The sequence below is a fragment of the Propithecus coquereli genome, unplaced genomic scaffold (genome assembly GCF_000956105.1).
Source record: "Propithecus coquereli isolate 6110/MARCELLA unplaced genomic scaffold, Pcoq_1.0 Scaffold202, whole genome shotgun sequence".
NCBI classification, from domain to species: domain Eukaryota; kingdom Metazoa; phylum Chordata; class Mammalia; order Primates; family Indriidae; genus Propithecus; species Propithecus coquereli.
The window spans coordinates 1,899,095-1,918,012 of record NW_012145190.1 but is presented as its reverse complement, the minus strand read 5'-3'; the positions used below and the strand labels follow the sequence as shown (position 1 = coordinate 1,918,012).

General features: G+C 36.9%; 2 protein-coding genes across 2 annotated transcripts; both read right to left on the bottom strand.

Annotated features, from left to right (window-relative positions):
• Positions 1-3,739: 3,739 nt before the first annotated feature.
• Positions 3,740-4,678, bottom strand: LOC105809961 (olfactory receptor 5B2-like). The gene has a single exon (XM_012643869.1). It carries the CDS (start codon positions 4,676-4,678, stop codon positions 3,740-3,742), a length of 939 nt encoding a protein of 312 aa, XP_012499323.1.
• A 9,803-nt stretch (positions 4,679-14,481) lies between these two features.
• On the bottom strand, positions 14,482-15,516 carry LOC105810004 (olfactory receptor 5B12). Its single transcript, XM_012643913.1, has one exon. It carries the CDS (start codon positions 15,498-15,500, stop codon positions 14,556-14,558), a length of 945 nt encoding a protein of 314 aa, XP_012499367.1. The 5' UTR covers positions 15,501-15,516; the 3' UTR covers positions 14,482-14,555.
• Positions 15,517-18,918: the final 3,402 nt, after the last annotated feature.

Sequence of the window (18,918 nt, the reverse complement as noted above, 5' to 3'; positions counted from 1 at the left end):
CTCCTTCTGGAAGAACTCAAACCAAGTTTGTGAAACAAAGAATCAAGGACTCTAGAGATACATGTCCACATGGAATGCAGTGGGAGGCACTGCTTGGACGATCAATCAAGAAAGGCTTCCTGAAGGACAAGGTGGTTGAAATGAGGCTAAAAAAATAAGAAATGAGCAAATGTTCTTCAGGCAGATGGTGTCAAAGGAAACAGTGCAAGAAAGCTACCAAAATCACAAAACAGTCATTTTTCAAAGGTATGGATTCTGGAAAAATGTGACATGTAAAAAAATTCTCTCAAATGGATAGTTGACATAATAAGCACTCAATATTTTATTTTATGCATTAATTTATTTGACATCTAATTTCCAAATGATGCATTCAATAAATTTATGCATTTATTGAGGTTTACTACGTACATATGAAGCCCTGGGAGTGCAGTGGAAAAACAATACTGATAAGATCTTATCCTCATAGAGTTTAGAATCTTGTGGGTGAGTGAGACAAGAAAATGGCTAAATATAGAAATAATTTTAAAATTTTATTAGTGCTATAAAAATGATCAGGGTGTTGTAATAGAAACGAATAGAGAAACATACTTTCAATATGGATGTCTAAGAAGATGAACAAATTAGTCAGGCTTCTATTCAAGAAAGCAGAACCACTGTTGGGGAATAGGAAATTACTTGGCTAACTAGTTCTGTAAGAATTCTGGGAGGAACTAGAGAAACTGAAGATTTAAATATGGATACACTAAATACCCTGACTAGATCATTACACGTTCTATGAATGCAACAAAATATCACATCTACCCCACAAATATGTACAAATATTATGTATCAGTAAAAAATTTTTTAAATTAAAAAATAAAGTGGGAGTTTAAGCCTCAGAGAAAATAAATTTACCAATCTGCTGAAGGACTGGTGAGGTAAGTAAGTTGGAGTTTTCAGGAATATATGTGTGTGTGTGTGTGTGTGTGTGTGTGTGTGTGTGTGTAGAGAGAGAGAGAGACAGAAACAGAGAGAGAGAGGGAGAGCAAAAAATATATATATAGTATGTATATATTTATTGTATATAAATATATATGCATATATAGTGTATATATGAGGGCTGTCCAGAAAGTATCCACACATTGCTAATACAGTAATACAACAAGAACATATTACATGGCTGGATACTTCCCAGACAGTCCTTGCATAGTGTGTGTGTGTGGGTGTGTGTATAGTATATGTATATTTGCATATATATTTATTATATAAGTGTATATATAATGTGTGTGTTATATATAAATATATACACATTTACCACCATACTCTTCTTAAGTATTAATACTGGAGAATGGATGAGATTCTTCCACTCTCATGGCTTTAAATACCATTTACGTGCTGATAACTCTCAAATTTATATATTCATTCCACTGCTAAATTTTTACTGGTGGTATCCAAACGCATCTCAAGTATTTTATTCCCAAAATAAAACTCATGGTCTCCTCCCACCCCAAACCTTCTGCTACCAGAGTCTTCCACATCTCACATAGTGGTCATTGTTTTTTTAAATTTCAGAATATTATGGGGGTACAAACATAAATTACTTTTATGCTGTTTGAGTCAAAGTTATGTGTGCCCATCCCCCAGATAGTATGCATTGTACCCGTTAAGTGTGAATTTACCATCCTCTCCCCCCACATGCTTGATTTCCGATGAATATTACTTCTATATGTGCACAGAAGTGTTGATTGATTAGTTCCAATTTAATGGTGAGTACATGTAGTGTTTGTTTTTCCATTCTGGTGATAATTCACTTAGAAGAATGGTCTCCAGTTCTGTCAAGGTTAATATAAGAGGTATTTGTTCATCATTTTTTTATGGCTGAGTAGTACTTCATGGTATACATATACCACATTTTGTTAATCCACGTGTCAATGGGCACTTGGGTTGTTTCCACATCTTTGTAATTGTGAATTGGGCTGCTATAAACATTTGAGGCAGGTGTCTTTTTTATAGAATGTCTTTTTTTTTCTTTGGGTAAATATCTAATAGTGGGATTGCTGGGTCAAATGGTAGTTCTAATTTTAGCTCTTTGAGGTATCTCCATACTACTTTCCATAGAGGATGTACTAGTTTGCAGTCCCACCAACAGTGTATGAGTGTTCCTATCTCTCTGCATCCATGCCAGCATTTGTTGTTTTGGGACTTTTTGATAAAAGCCATTCTCCCTGGTGTTAAGTGATATCTCATTGTGGTTTTGATTTGAATTTCCCCGATGATTAGAGATATTGAGCATTTTTTCATATGTTTGTTGGCCATTAGTCTATTTTCTTTTGAAAAGTTTCTGTTCATGTCTTTTGTCCACTTTTTAATGGGATTGTTTGAATTTTTCTTGCTGATTTGCTTGAGTTCTTGGTCATTTTATCCTTTTGGTTGCTTAGGTAACTAGGTTACTGTTTTTTTTTTCACATCATGTTCAATACATTAGCAAATCATATAATCTACATTTTTCAAATATAATAAATAATCTAGGCAATTTGAAGTCTATCTTATTTATGAAATATTACATATATAATATTACATATGATTTGGAAGAAGTGGAAAATAAATAATTGAGCAAATGTACCATTTTAGAGATTTATTTAAATTCTAGGAAGAAGGTAAAGAAGAGTAAGAGATTACTTAGGATAGCAGTTTAAGTGAGGTGGTCAAGAAAGAATTTTTAAAGAAGCAATGCCAGGTCTAGACAAAAGGGGGATAAACAAGCTAGAGATTCAGTTTTGGGGATAAATCTAGCAGTTCAGTTTCAGGTACAAATTATGTGGCAGACTACTGCTTTCTCTCAAAACTCATTCTCTTTTTCTTCCAGAGTACTGGAATTTCAGATAAGCACATTTTCATTCAGCTGGAGATTAAATGTCAAAGTTGTCTTTGCAGCTAGTTGTGGCTATATGACTGAAGCTTTCCCAGTGGAAATATGCTCAGATGTAATGTGTACAGCTACTACCTTACTTTCTAGAAAAGAATTTGTTTTTCCTCTATCTCTTCTCTTTCTCTTTACCTCCATGTAGAATAGTTGTAATGAGGACAGACTACACCCCAGGAGATGGTAGAAGGAGACAAGGTGAAAGGAACCTGGATCCCAGAATGCCAGGCACCCCAGCAGTTTAGACAATTCATTTTTACACCTACTGCTATTTGAGAAAAAAAATTTCTGTCTTTTTTATGCCGCTGTATTTGGCTTTCTTTGTTGTGGCAGGTTAGCCTAATTTTTAATTGTGCTAGGTTAACTATGGACACAGATTCTTCATGGCTCCTTTCCTCAATATATGGAGTCTCTTTCTTGATACTTGAATTTAGGTCAGCTTTTGACTCACATTGACCAATACAATGTTGTGGAAGAAATGCTATATGAGCTTGGGAATCCTTGCAGTATTGCTTTCACACTGGCCTGTAGATATCATGTAAGAAAACTGGTCCTGCCTCTGGAGGTTGAAAGACCATGTGGAGAAGAACTAAGGTGACTGGAGAGTAGGTAGCATCCACATCCAGGAATGTGAATGAGGCCACCTTGGACCATCGAGCCCATTTGAACTTCCAATCTCATGAGTGAGCCTGGGTGAAAGCAGCAAAGGAAATGCCCTATCCATAGATTTATCACAAATAATAAACCATTGTTTTAAGCCACTACATTTTGGGGTCATTTGTTACACAACAGTAGATAACTAATTAACTGTAGTTTGTCTAATCTCCCTAATTAAAATTATTCGCTGAACAGAGTCTTCATTTTCTTCATGGCTTTTTTGAAAGCATTATTAACCTCTTTATTCCTTAGACTATAGACTATTGGGTTCAACATGGGAATTATTATTGTATAAAACACAGACGCCATTTGGTCATTGTCCATAGAATGACTAGAACTGGGTTGTAGGTACATGAAGATTACAGTTCCATAGAATATGGTGACGGCAGTGAGGTGAGAAGCACAGGTGGAGAAGGCTTTCTTCTGTCCTTCTGCCGAGTGCATCCTCAGGATGGCAATGAGTATAAACAGATAGGAAGTCAAGATAACTATAAGGGCAAAAATAACGTTGAAAGCTGCTAAGATAAAGAGCACAATCTCATTCATGTAGATGTCGGAACAGGAAAGAGCCAGGATTGGGGGGATATCACAAAAAAAGTGGTGGACTACATTTGAATGGCAGAATGAGAGGCGGAAGGTGAACCCAGTGTGGATGGCTGATTCAACAAAGCCCCAGGCGTAGCAGCCCATCACCATGTGCGTGCACACACTGGTAGTCATGGTGGTGGTGTAACGTAAGGGGTGACACACTGCTGCGTGACGATCATAGGCCATGACAGCAAGTAGGAAACAGTCAACACTGGCAAAAGCCACGAAGAAGAACATTTGAGCAACACATCCCCCGTAGGAAATAACTTTATCCCCTGTGAGAAGCCCAACCATCACTTTGGGAGTAACTGCAGAGGAGTAAACACAGTCTGCCAGAGAGAGATTACTAAGGAAAAAATACATCGGCGTGTGGACACGAGAGTCCGACAGAATTAACACAATCATCCCCAGGTTTCCAATGAGGGTGATGAGATAAATGAGGGTGAACATTATGAAGAGGGGCACTTGCAGCTCTGGAATATCAGTCAGCCCCAAGAGTCTAAACCCATTCACCTCACTGCTATTTTCCATGGATGCCCTTTTGAAATTGTGTTTCACCTGTTAAAACAAGGAAAGCTGGATAAATTACTTATGCATGGGAAATGAGTCACAGCACACTCATGTCACCCAAATGACATGAGCACACCATGATCCTATTACCAATGCAGAGTTCCCCATAACCCTGAGGCTGTCATCTTCTGATCTCCACCTTACAATTGGTAGAAGTGTGTACTATATCTGTTAGTTCCTGGCCCCACTCAGATATTCCAAATAACCACTCAGTTGTCTTCAAAATATTTGTTGCTTATTTCATTTGGGTTGAAAGTTTGTGTTTTCTCCGTAAATTACTCTTACTTTTATACTTTCATTCCTAATCAGTTAGCACTTATATTAACTGAACACTTACTATGTGCCAGGTAGTCTGAAAAGAATAAATTCCATCTCATTTACTCTTCCCTTCTGTGCTTTTAGGTAACTGCCTGAGAGCAGTAACACACCAGTGTCTTTCTGGATGTGAAATCCTGCAAAGTATGAGATTATCATCCATGCAGTTGGGATCCATCTGAGGTCTCAGAAAGAATAGGTTCACTTTCACTTCTCAGAGAAAATTGTCCTCCTTGGTCTGGTGCAGTGGCTCACACCTGTAATCCTAGCATTCTGGGAGGCCAAGGAGGGAGGATTGCTTGAGGTCAGGAGTTCAAGACCAGCCTGAGGAAGAGCGAGACTCCGTCTCTATTGAAAATAGGAAAAAATAGCGGGGTGTGGTGGTACACACATGTAGTCCCAGCTACTCGGAAGGCTGAGGCAGGAGGATCACTTGAGCCCAGGAGTTTGAGGGTGCTGTGAGCTAGGCTGACACCACAACACTCTAGCCCGGGCAACAGAGTGAAACTCTGTCTCAAAAAAAAGTCTTTCTTGAGAGACATGCCAAAAAAAGTGTAAGAAGCTCAAAATCAGGACTGCACTGCACAGCCTATGCCTTCCTTCATCCTCTTGAGGGAAGCAGCATAGAAGGAGAAAGAGGCTCATCCTTGTTTAATCCCCGGAGACAGGCAACATACATATCCCTGAGCTTTAGGTTCTTGATCTGAAAAAGTAAAGTGAGCATTGTGTTTTCTATTTTTATCACGTCACGAGATCCTTATAGCAATTTTAAAAATGTGCTTTGAAAACAAGTATTTAGAGAGGCAGTATATTGTTATGATAAAGAATGTGTTCTCTGGTCGTGACCTGCCTACATTCAAATTCTAGCATTTCCATTTACTGGTTGGGTAACCTTGGACAAGTCACAACCTTTCTGTGCCTCAGTTTAAAACAGGGATAATGATAATTGTACCTCACAAGGCTGTTAGGAGAATGTAACAAATTGATATGTTTAAATCACTCAGAATACTGTCTCATATATAGTTAGAACTCAATAAAATTATAGATATCACTATCATTAAATAAATATTATTAATATTAATAGTAGTAGCACTATATACAATTGTCAGGGGAAAAAATAAAAGAAATGGAATTATTGGAACATCACTAAAGAAGCTTATGTGAGTGACTTCATAAATTAAATTCAAATTTGTTTAAACAAGCATATTATTCTTACAAATATTAACAACAGAAAATTTGGGGCTGAGCTTTAGGAATAATAATAGATACAAATTTTGAGATGATGTCTTTCATTGCATGACTTCTATAGGGAATTTATTGAGAGTTGTACCAATTATTTCACCCAACTACATAATCATATTATGAAATAACCTCCTCAATTTTCAAAATCCATGCTAAATATCTGGTCAAAACTGATAAAGTCTTCAAAAAATAATCCTCTAATACCAGAATTATTCAGCTCTGGCTCTCTTTCCCTTACATTCCCCCTGCGATCCATGAGCATATACAGTTAACTCTACCTTCAAAATATGCCTGAATCTATTTCCTAGTCACCAGCTCCAGGTTGACCACTGCAGGCCATGATGCCACTTACGTCACACCTGGTAAGAACCGAGGCCCCGAATGAGTCAGTGAGAAAGTTAAGAAAAGGAAAACTAAGGCAAGATGCAGACTTGTGAGCTGAGAAAGGGTGGGGATTAAGGAGTAGATATTGATAGATAGTAAATGCATGCTAGAGACCACGTCTTTTTAACTCTAGCAATATCAGCAACATCATGGGTAGCCATATCACCCTTCCTGCCAGGCACTATTGTCCTGGCTTGAATAGATCTAAACCCCAATCAGTCTGAATCCAAGCCTAAATGTACAGACAATAAATCGTACTGCCTTAAATTTTGTTTCTGTATGATCCAACGTACCTATATATAGCTGAGCACACAATAGATAATAATTGAAGAGATGGAATGATTAAATCATTCCATAATCATAAGTCAATCTGAGGTAGAAAAAGGTGCCTGAGTTTTAGTTCCTAACACCTGGGTTTGGATATTAGCTTCTTCACTTAATAGTTTGAACATGATTTCTACATTCTCTAAAGGTCATTTTTTTCTCTGCAAAATGGAGATGTAGCTACTTCAAAGTTACTAGAGAAACCATATTATATTTCTATGTTTGGGTATCCATTGCCTACCAGATTGAAACTTGGAAAAGCTTTAGTTGAATGGTCTTCTCATCCATGTGCCTACCACAGTGCGTGGCACATACCACACAGTCAACAATTTTTTATCGCATGACTGAACTAGTGAAGAAATAGCTGTTATTTCTGTATAAAAGCAGCCTGTAAAAAGCAATTCCTAGTGAGGGAGTAAGCAGCATCTTCAATAATAACTGCTTTGAGACTAGAAGACTCTATCTAAAAGGAACAGAATTCACATGCATTTTATTGATATTTTCATAGGAATATATTCTTTATTAATATAATTTTATTTAATATATTTTACATTGTGTTCAATATAGTTAATGTCAATAGCTTTCTTAAAATTCCCCTGAGAATATACTCGGTGAAAAATATTTAAACACAAAAGGAATGTATTATTTGTATTTATCGAAATACGATCAAGAATAATACTCCATGAGATGCCTTTTTGTTAATATAAAACAAATTATATTTATTCTTTTTGATATCTAATTATGTTAATCTTAATATAACTTACTGTATTCATCAAATCTCCAACACATAAATCATTCGCAAGTGTGTTTTAGGTTAACTGAGTTTTCGAGAATTAATTTACAGCAGATTGTGCTAACCCAGTATTTTACAAATGGTAGGTCATGATCCATTAGCTGGTGGTGAAATCAAACAGTGGATCAGGACCAGCATTTTTTTTCAAGAAGTAAATAAAATTAAATACCACTGCTATTATTAGTAATGATCTCCAACACATAAAGCACACTATGGGCAGATGCTCTTCTAAGAGTTTTGCATACATTAGCTCATTTAAGATTGAAAAGAATAGAAAGCAAACGTGCATTGCACCTTAAAGGGCAAGTGGGGCTCCACGAAAGCTTTGTTTTTGCTCTGTGTGTGTGTATGTGTGTATTTGCTTGGGTTACAATGCAAATTGTATTTCTTATTATGGATTCCTTATTTTAAAAAGTCTAAAACCTTTCATCAATAGCCTCTGAATATGTCCATCCTTCGGGTGGTGCGCATTGCACTCCTTGTGTATACAAATACCCGTCCCCTCCTCCCTCCTCCCCCCGCCCCCTCCCTCCTGCCCAACATCCAATAGATGTTAATCTTATATGTGCATTTATGTGTTGATTAGTTAAAGACAGAAAGATCACAAGTACAAATGGATCCCGTTCTTCTGCTGTTGTGGTGCCCCACTTTGGATATTGGGCTCAAGTTTAATCCAGGAAAGTATAAGAGGTGCTAGCTCGGACTTGAGGGGGAGACCAAGGGCAACATATGTAACCTAAACATCTGTACCCCCATAATATGCTGAAATAAAAGAAAAAAAAATCCAAAAAAAAATAGCCTCTGAATAGCCTATGCAAAGTTAAGCAAGAGACTGTGCATCAGTAATGCAGGACCACATACATTCATGACGTGCTCACTGTTCATTCACTGACTCGTTTATTTGTTTATTTATGTACTCACTGACTCATTTATTCTTTCATCTATATGTTCTCTCATTGCCTCAACAAACACTTAATGAGGGCCCACCATTTTCAAAGTCCCCTCCTATGCACAGGGATTTTAAATGATGAGAATAATATCATCACCTATTATTTGAATAAAATCACCACTTTCCTAATTAATGGAGGTGGTTGTAATCTCTGGACACTACCTAAACAGCATGAAGGCATGAAAGTATTAAACTCTGGGATGCTGAACTCTGACTACTCCGGGGGAAAAGGTTTGCCCTCAGACCTTTACATACTACGTCTTCTATTACCACAATCCAAACAGACCGTAGAACTGAGCTTGGAAACTTACCTTGCTCTTCAAGGAAGATGACACAAATCACTTGGGATTTTTCAAACTGCAAGTCCCACTCAAAGAAGAAAGAAAAGCGTCTGTTTAAAAAGTTATTTTTTAATGTCTAGTGACAAAAATCGAAGTTCTCTAGAGGCAGAAAGATATAGGGAAAAGGCAATTGGGATGAAATTATAAAATATTCTCCAACTTGTCACATGGGGCTGCTGCTGTGAAGACAAATAGGGTAAAGTTTGAATGCTCTCTGCGAAGTGCTGAGCAGCTCTAAGAAGGGATCATCAGACCCACCGCGGACATCATTTTTACCTGGGGGTTTTATCTCTGGCAATTACCACAGGCTCACAGTAATAAACCAGTGCGCAATGAGACCGCTTATTAAAATGAACAATCTTTTACATTTAGATCAATATATGAATACCAAAAGTCCTCTGGCACACAGGTTGGTCCCTCTAACATGATTTAATTAGAATCATGTTAAGATGTTACAGACCAATGACTGGAAACCAACAATGACTGAGGGATTTGTATATATGTAAAGTTCTCAGGGGACTAGGTACCCATGAGAACAACCCCAGTCTGTCACTCCAGGCACCTAGAGAAGCAGCAATTAAACTGTGTGTGAAAACCTAGTTCAGTTGGTTGAGGAGGAATGCTACTATATTTATATTACTTGAGGTTATTTCTTCTTGATAGTGCAGAACATCTTCAGAAGAAGTTTAGCATAAACTTTCCTGGCCACGATCACACAGAATTATGAGAGGGAATGGAAATAAGGCTGGAGTGGTATGTAAGTTGTGTTGGCCCGTGGCAGCATGCCTTCCCAAAATTCATATCAAAAAGGTTACTGCTGGCCGGGTGCGGTGGCTCATGCCTGTAATCCTAGCACTCTGGAAGGCTGAGGAGGGAGGATTGCTCGAGGTCAGGAGTTCAAGACCAGCCTCAGCAAGAGCAAGACTCCATCTCTACTAAAAATAGAAAGAAATCAGCTGGACAACTAAAAATATATAGAAAAAATTAGCCAGGCATGGTGGTGCATGCCTGTAGTCCCAGCTACTCGGGAGGCTGAGGCAGGAGGATTGCTTGAGCCCAAGAGTTTGAGGTTGCAGTGAGCTAGGATGATGCCATGGCACTCTAGCCTGGGCAACAGAGTGAGACTCTGTCTCAAAAAAAAAAGGTTACTGTTTATGTAACTTCTCTGCACTTCAGTTCTTTCACTTATAAAATGGAGATGATGATAATAGCTACTTCATATGGTTGTTAGGAACATATAAGTTAATATTTATAAAGTGCTTAAAACAGAGCCTGGTACACAGTAAACTTTCAACAAATACCAGATACAAAAATCCAATTACAACATCTTGTGTTTTTATGAGAGAGCCTCCATTCATTTCTGAAAGTGTCCACTATCTCCAAAATAAATCATTTATTCCTTAGGGACCTTGGAAGCCACTATAAATTTATTTCAAATATCTCACCACATAATTGTGAGGTTAGAGTGTATGTTAAATAATTATTGGTAACAAGCTGAAAATAAGACAGAGGAGAATCAAAATGTGAACTACGTAAGCTGACAGAGCAAATTGGAGAACAAAGTTCCATCTTTAGTGTATGAGTTTCACCCACTGAGATACAGGCAAAGCTGAGAAACCCTAGGACACACCAAAAAATCATCTCCAGATGTGTTTTTACACAGAAACAGACTATAACATGGCTATCAGGAGGAGAAATATGACATGTTTTCTAGCTGTCCTTTACCCAAACTCTTCCTATTTTTTGTAGTTTTTGTAGTTGAAACTTGGTGGAACAATGTATAATAGTGTTTAAGAGCTCTCTAGAAGAGATTCTAAAGGATGGCATGGGTTCAAATTCTGGTTAAATCTGCCTAAACTATTCTGGAACATGGCAATTGTCTTAATGTTCCTAAGCCTCACTTTCTTTGCAGATAGAATGGGAATAATAATAGTACCTATTTGTAGAGTCGTCAGGATTAAATGAGTTAAGACATATAAATCACAAACAACAGTGCCAATGTTCTAAGAAGCCATATAAATGAAAACATTCTTATTGTGATTCTACTTAAAGTAATCACAACTCAGCTACCAGCAAAGAAACTTGTCTCAGTCAATGGTATACAATTAATAATACCCAGAAGTCAGGATAGTTAGGATTTATTTGTGGTGGGTACTGTGGCATGTGACATTAGCCAGAGTCCAAAAGTTGTGATAGTAGTGACCAAAAGTATTAGCGTCAAAGGACAGAAGTGGTGAATGTTCCAGAGGAATTGCCTTAACTAAACTGTTCCAGTGGTGTGATCTGGCTTATAGTTCCTGTTCTCTGGCTTCCTGAGAGGAAAATTTATATCCATAAATGCCTACATCCAAAAGACAGAAAGATCACAAGTAAACAATCTAATGAATCATCTCAAAGAACTGGAAAAGGATGAGCAAACCAACCCCAAATCCAGCAGAAGAAAAGAAATAACAAAGATAAGAGCAGAACTAAATGAAATTGATAATAAAAAAACTAAACAGAAGATTAATAAAACAAAAAGTTGGTTCTTCGAAAAAATAAACAAAATTGACACGCCTCTGGCTAGATTAATGAGAAACAGAAAAGAAAGAACTCTAATAAGCTCCATCAGGAATGAAAAAGGAGAAATTACAACTGATGCCATGGAAATAAAAAATATCATCTATGAATACTATAAAAATCTCTATGCACATAAACTGGAAAATGTGGAGGAAATGGACAAATTCTTAGAAACAGACCAGCCTCCCTAGGTTCAATCAAGAAGAAATAGAATTCCTGAACAGACCAATATCAAGTACTGAAATTGAAATAACAATAAAAAAAAACCTTCCAAAAAAGAAAAGTTCCGGACCAGATAGTTTCACACCTGAATTTTACCAGACCTACAAAGAACTGGTACCTATCCTGCAGAAATTATTCCATAACATCGAGAAGGAAGAAATCCTCCCCAACATATTTTATGAAGCCAACATCACCCTGATACCAAAACCAGGAAAGGACACAACAAAAAAATAAAACTACAGACCAATATCCCTTATGAATATAGATGTAAAAATTCTCAACAAAATCCTAGCAAACTGAATTCAGGTGCTTATCAAAAAAATAAGAAAATTAAAAAATAAGAAAAATCTATTTTCTTAAAATAAGAAAATCAAAACCACAATGAGATATCACTTATCTCCAGTGAGAATGACCTTTATCAAAAAGTCCCAAAACAATAGATGTTGGTGTGGATGCGGAGAGATAGGAGCACTTGTACACTGCTGGTGGGACTGCAAACTAGTGCAACCTCTGTGGAAAGCAACATGGAAGTACCTCAAAGAGATACAAGTAGAACTACCATTTGATCCAGCAATTCCATTACTGGGCATCTACCAAAAAGAATAAAAGACATTCTATAAAAAAGACACTTGCACTAGAATGTTTATAGCAGCACAATTCACAATTGCAAAGATGTGGAAACAACCCAATGCCCATCAATACATGAGTGGATTAATAAAATGTGGTATATGTATATCTATGGAGTTCTACTCAGCCACAGAAAACAGTGGTGATATAGCTCACAAATCTCTCCTACACACCCCCAAATGACACAATTAGGCCCTGGGAGTATGGAAACAGATCCACAGACCTATTCCTAGATACCTCAAGTCCAAGAGTCAGGCATATTTTCTTTAAATGTCAATTAGCACTAGTTGATCAATGATGTTCAGTCTTATTCTTACTGATCTTCTGTCAACTTTTTCTATAAATTACTGAGAAACATTTGTTGAAGTCTCTGTCTTAGTCCACTTGGGTTGCTATAACAGAAGACCATTGACAGGATGGTTTATAAAGAAATTTATTTCTCACATTTCTGGAGGCTGAGAAGTCCAAGATCAAGGCACTGAGAGATTTGGTATCTGTTGAGGGCCCCATTCGTTGTTTATAGACAATTGTCTTCACAAGAGAAAGGACAATAAACACTTTAAGAAGGCCCAGGCAACTTTGTTTTCAACAATTTACCTTAATTATCATGACTTTGAGAAGATACTCATTTATCTATGTATAAATACATTAAGTCAATAAAGTACTTACTGAGTCCCAACTAGGTGCTAGCCATTGTGTTAGATCCCAATGCGTAGTATACAGAACAGAAAAAATAAGATATAATTTCTGCATAAATAGTCCTTGGTCTAATGGGGAGACATTAAAAACTTAAACTCACAGATAAATATATAACTACAAGTTATAGGTATTATGTGAAAAAAAAAGAATGTGCTCAGAAAGTGTATAAGAGAGAAAGTTTAAATTAAAAAGGGTGGGAGAAACACTTTTGAATGGCATAGTAAGGACCTCCAAAAGCCTGTTCCTCCATGAAAACAATGACAACACAGGCAAAAGTGTTTATAATACAAATTTTCAAACTCTAGAAATTAACCAAAGGCTTGCAACAATTCAAGGAAAATGGCTGAATCTCAGTAGTAAGAGTGAACTTTGTGGCATTTTAATTTATTCTTTCCCAGCTCTGTAGTAACCTTAAAAACCAAAAAATATGGAAAGACTGTAGCTGAGGAAAACATCAGCTGAACAGCCACTGAGTGAGGAAAATGTGTTTGGAGGTTCCTAAAAGGCCTCATTCCCAGAGTATTATCACTATTTCACCTATCTGCCAACTCCCTGGAAAAACTCATTCACAGTTTTGTCTTTATTTCACCTGACTCAAGTCACACAGTCAGAAAAATCCTAATCCTAGGGTGTTTGTCAAAGCAATGTGCAGCAATTGCTTAACATTGCAATTGCCTGAATATGTAAATATCTGCTGGGAAAAACAATAATCTGACCAAATTCTTACAAGAAATTTTTGAGGATGTTATAAATCCATACAGGGCCTCAAAAAGCTACCATATATTTCTAGGGAATCACGAAAATCATGCACCTGTGCAAGGCCCCATGCATGCCCAGAAAAGGCCTGAGAAGGACTTAATATTTCATCTTTGGCTAACTCTGAGGCTCTGAACAAACAGTAAATGAAAATTAAGGCAGAATTTAAACTGCTGGGACATTAAAGACAAGCTCCTTACGAAGCCCATATGTAAGGCTTCAGAGAATTAACAGTTTAAAGCATTTAAAAAATTCTGTCCAATTGTTAGGTGACCACTAAAACCTAACTGAGTAGAAATTTCAGTGGCCACAGATGACAAATAATACAGAATTAACATAAGTAACCCAGGAAAATCATTAAAAAAATAAACATCACCACCAAAACTAAATAAATACATAAGCCCTAAGTAGGAGAGGAGACATAATTTCTAGAATATGCTTCATTTTATTATTTAAAATGCCCAAATTTTAACAAAAAATAGGAGTTACCTAAAGAACAAAGAAAGTATGACCAATACACAGGTTTAAAAAGATTGTCCATAGACACTGTCCCTGAGGAAGCCCAGATGTTAGACTTAGCAAAGATTAATCTGAGGTGGATGACACAGCATTGTGAATTCTATATAACTAAAATTTGAATCCTATGGAAGACTTTGCCTTCCCAACAGTCTTTTTAAAGGCACTCTTAACCTCTTTGTTCCTCATGCTGTAGACTAGTGGATTCAGCATGGGAATGACTATGGCATAGAACACAGATACCATTTTGTCAGTGCCCATGGAGTGGCTGGAGCTGGGCTGTAAGTACATAAAGATGCCTGTCCCATAGAACATGGAAACTGCAGTCAGGTGGGACGCACAAGTGGAAAAGGACTTCTGGCGTCCTTCAGGTGAGTGCATCTTCAGGATGGTGATAAATATGAGTAGGTAGGAGATCAAGATTACCAGGATAGAAAAGAGGACATTAAATCCCACCACAAAAAAAATAACCATCTCACTGATGTGGTTGTCAGAACATGAGAGAGCCAGGAGAGGAGGAGCATCACAGAAAAAGTGATCGACTACATTGGACCTACAGAAAGAAAGCCTGAAAGTGTTCCCAGTGTGGATGGAGGCATTCAGGAAACCACAGACATAGCAGCCTGTGGCCAGACAAGCACACACATTTGTTGTCATGGTTCTGGTGTAATGCAGGGGTTTGCACACCGCTGCATAGCGGTCATAAGCCATTGAGGCCAAGAGATAACTTTCTACTGTGATAAAGGCTACAAAGAAGAAGAACTGAGTGGCGCAAGCAGCGTAAGACATGATTTTGTCTCCTGTGAGGAATCCTGCCATCACCTTGGGAGTGGCAGCTGAGGAATAACCAAAGTCTGCCAGGGAGAGATTACTGAGGAAAAAGTACATGGGAGTGTGGAGATGAGAGTCCAGGAGAATCAACCCAATCATCCCCAGGTTCCCGACCAGAGTGAAGAGGTAGATGAAAAGGAAGAATACAAAGAGTGGGATCTGCAGTTCTGGGTCATCGGTTAACCCCACAAGAATGAACTCGGTCACCTCTGTACTGTTCTCCATTAGGAAGTACGGGGCTGCCCTGCAACAGTGAGAAAACAAAGTCAGAATGATGCATGGAGAGATGACTGCTGAGATCAGTCAGCGTGTCCATTTTGTGCCATGTCACAGTATTGCAATTGTTTGTTTTACAGCAATTCTGGACCTAATACACGTCCATGACAACAGGGTGCAACTTTTAATAATTAATGGTTAATAGAGTGCCCCTAGAAAAAGGATTTTAGAGATAATGCATCCCAATCTCCTAGCTTTATAGATTGCTGAACTAAGGTACAGAAAAGATTCATACAGGATCATCAGATTAATTATTAACTTGAACAGGTGAGATGTGAAGCCAAGTCACTTTGAATCTAAGTCTTAGCTCTTAGTCAAAAAGAAAAATTCCATTAAGCCTTTTACATTCAACCTAAACTAAGCACGCAATAGTAACTTGTTTAATTGACTGATTGAATGATTAATTAAATCTATCATTGCAAGTCAATGTGGATAATTGAAAACATGAAATTAGGGATAAAAAACATTACTAGTTTGCTTGGCTTTGTGCAAATAACCTACCTTTCCAGATCTTAACTAAATGGCAAGAACTGGATGCACAAACGTTTATAACCACATCCAACCTGTTAAAATCTTCAAAAAGTTAAAAAGAAACATACCTCTGGTGATATTAACTAATAAGCCACATAAATTTCTGGATGCTGTTCATTCTTTCATTCTTTCTATAAGCACTGATTCAGTATGGTGCATCAGCCATACCGAATGGCCTGGCATCGCCAAGTCTACGTTGATGCACAAGGTACATTCTCTGACCTCAGGATGTTTAGTAGACTAAGATACCTAAACTTATGAATACTATGTTCAGATCAGAATATTCTTATTCTCCATTCCCAAGGAGAGGGCATTGTTTTCTCATTTGCCCAGAACCATGTGATGGTTGTTGATCTCACTTACACTGTAGTCCATCAGAGTCGGTCCATGATGCCGTTGCTAAATTGTGTGTCCAACACCAGATAAGTCTTTAGTGGCAGAATTAGAACTTGGAATCAGGTCTCCTCATTCCAATAATTAGTTGTGTCATGTAATTTTGTCCATTTCCATTTCAGTCTGTTCTATAACTTGTTTCAAAGCCTAATTCGTTCCTCAGTTATTGATCATCATTTCTCCTGTCTCTTTTTAAAAATATTAGCATGGGCTTCCAGATTATAATAAAAATTCAAGTTGCTATCCCGTTCAATTCTCTTGACAATTCTAGAATTAGTCAAGATAACTAATATTATCATATTCCCTGAAAAAGAAAACTGAGATATAAATAGTTTAAATAACTTGTTCAAAGTAATACGAGTTTATACTTTGTAAAATAGGGACTCAAGGCCTTCCTGTGCTGTTTATTTATGCCACATGATAAGTATACATGTTCCAATAGGAACTCATTAGTGTTTACATATAGCATCCCTAATCCAAAAATTCAAAATATGAAATGCTCCAAAATTTGAAACTTTTGAGCACCAACATTTTGCCACAAGTCGAAAATCCCACATATAAGTACTTATCACAAACTTTGTTTCATGCACAAAATTGTTAAAAATATTGTATAAAATTACTATAGGCATTGTGTATAAGGTATACATGAAGTATAAATGAATTTTGTGTTTAGACTTGGGTCTTATCCCAAAGATATCTCATTATATATGTGCAAATATTCCAAACTTCAAAAAAATCTGAAATCCAAAACCCTTCTGGTCCCAAGAATTTCTGATAAGGTATATTCAACCTATACTCAACATATTGAGGTTACTCAAGTTGTATGAAACAAACAAAAGAATTATTCAAAATATTCAAGCCAAATCTCTGAATAAACCAAAGGAGAATTGGCTGCCTGGATGCATTTTCCTGATTACCTCTACTCCTGCAACTTTATGGCTAGACAGTAGAATTGATCTAGAGGCTTACCTTTCTCCCTGAGCAATCAACATGGAAGTCCAGCACCTTCAAATGTGAGTAAATCTTCTTTCACAAATTCAGTCCTTGAAAGAAGGAAAACATCTTTTTTGGATACTACTCTTTAGTGTTTGCCCAAAAGGCTTAAAGTTCTCTAGAGGCAGAAAGGAATTGAAGGAGAAAAATGCTACTGGCTTTGGAATCAACTAACAAGAACTTTACTCCAGTATTTGCCACTCTTTCTTCTCAGATAAGTCACTTAACCCATTTGAACCTCAATATCTTAATCTATAAAAAGGAAATAATAAAAGGTGTCCCCCAACAATATCCAGCCTGAAGACTGTTGCTTTGATAAGAAAATAATAGAATCCCCATAATACCTTATACTTGGTAAAGGGTTATAATCATAACCACAATCGACATCATTATTATTGGGAATTTTTTCCCTGGACATTGTTACAGTCTCTCAGTAGTATGTCAGTTTGGAGGAAGGACATTTTTGCTACTAGATGACTATTAACAATCAGATGGATAGATGAAAGGTCAGAGTAACTCTGGTTCTTGGGCTGCTCCCTCTAATAAGAAGTCAGATGGAATCATGTAGAAACATGAATAGTTGAAGAATAGGAACCAGGAGGTAATTATTTGGTCATGGAGATCTCAGGGGATACATACCTTCTGAGGGCTACAAAACACTTTATCTTACACAAATAGGAATGAGGTGATTAAGGTGTCTATGGGGATCCAGCTCTGTTTGTCGTGAAATATCATGAGTGTATTTACATTACTTTCAGTAATTCTCCTTGAAAATGCATAAATCAAGCCAAAGAATGACCTTCAGAACTTTAATTTGACATAAATATTAAGAGATAGGAACACAGAATCTGTCATTAAATAAGGCAAGTGGACCTCAGGAATTAGTGCTTCCTTTAATTAACCTTAAATGTTAGAACGGTTGAGAAGAAATATCAGTTCACTCAACTGTTTATTGATCCCAAATAGGTTTAGCCATAATGATGAGACCTGAATCACAGATATATGCAAAATAAATGTCCTTCTTGTGAACATGGTGCTTAAGTCTAATAAAGAAGATAGACACTTAAGCAAATAAACACTCTAAGAAACATAAATACATGTAGGACATTCAAGTATGATATATATATGGAATAAGCATATAACTATACATTTAAAAATGAGAGAGAAAAGAAGAAATCTACTTTATTGATTGGTCAGAATGTATTCTGAGGAAAGTTAACATTTTAACCAAGTTTAAAAATGACAAAGAACCAGCATGGGAAAGATCATTCCAATCAAAATAAAAAATATGTAGCAAAGGACAAGTGTTTCAAGGAAGTCAGCAGACTCTAAAAGAAACTAGTATGATTTCTCCATAGATAGATATTTTCCTTGACAGTGTTCATTTCAGCATCCTCTCCAAACAAAATTTGAGTAAAATAAAACAGAGATCAAGTGACATCAGTAAGAT

Coding starts and splice junctions, on each gene's coding strand:
- LOC105809961 (XM_012643869.1), bottom strand. CDS start 4,678: ATGGAAAATAGCAGTGAGGTGAATGGGTTTAGACTCTTGGGGCTGACT.
- LOC105810004 (XM_012643913.1), bottom strand. CDS start 15,500: ATGGAGAACAGTACAGAGGTGACCGAGTTCATTCTTGTGGGGTTAACC.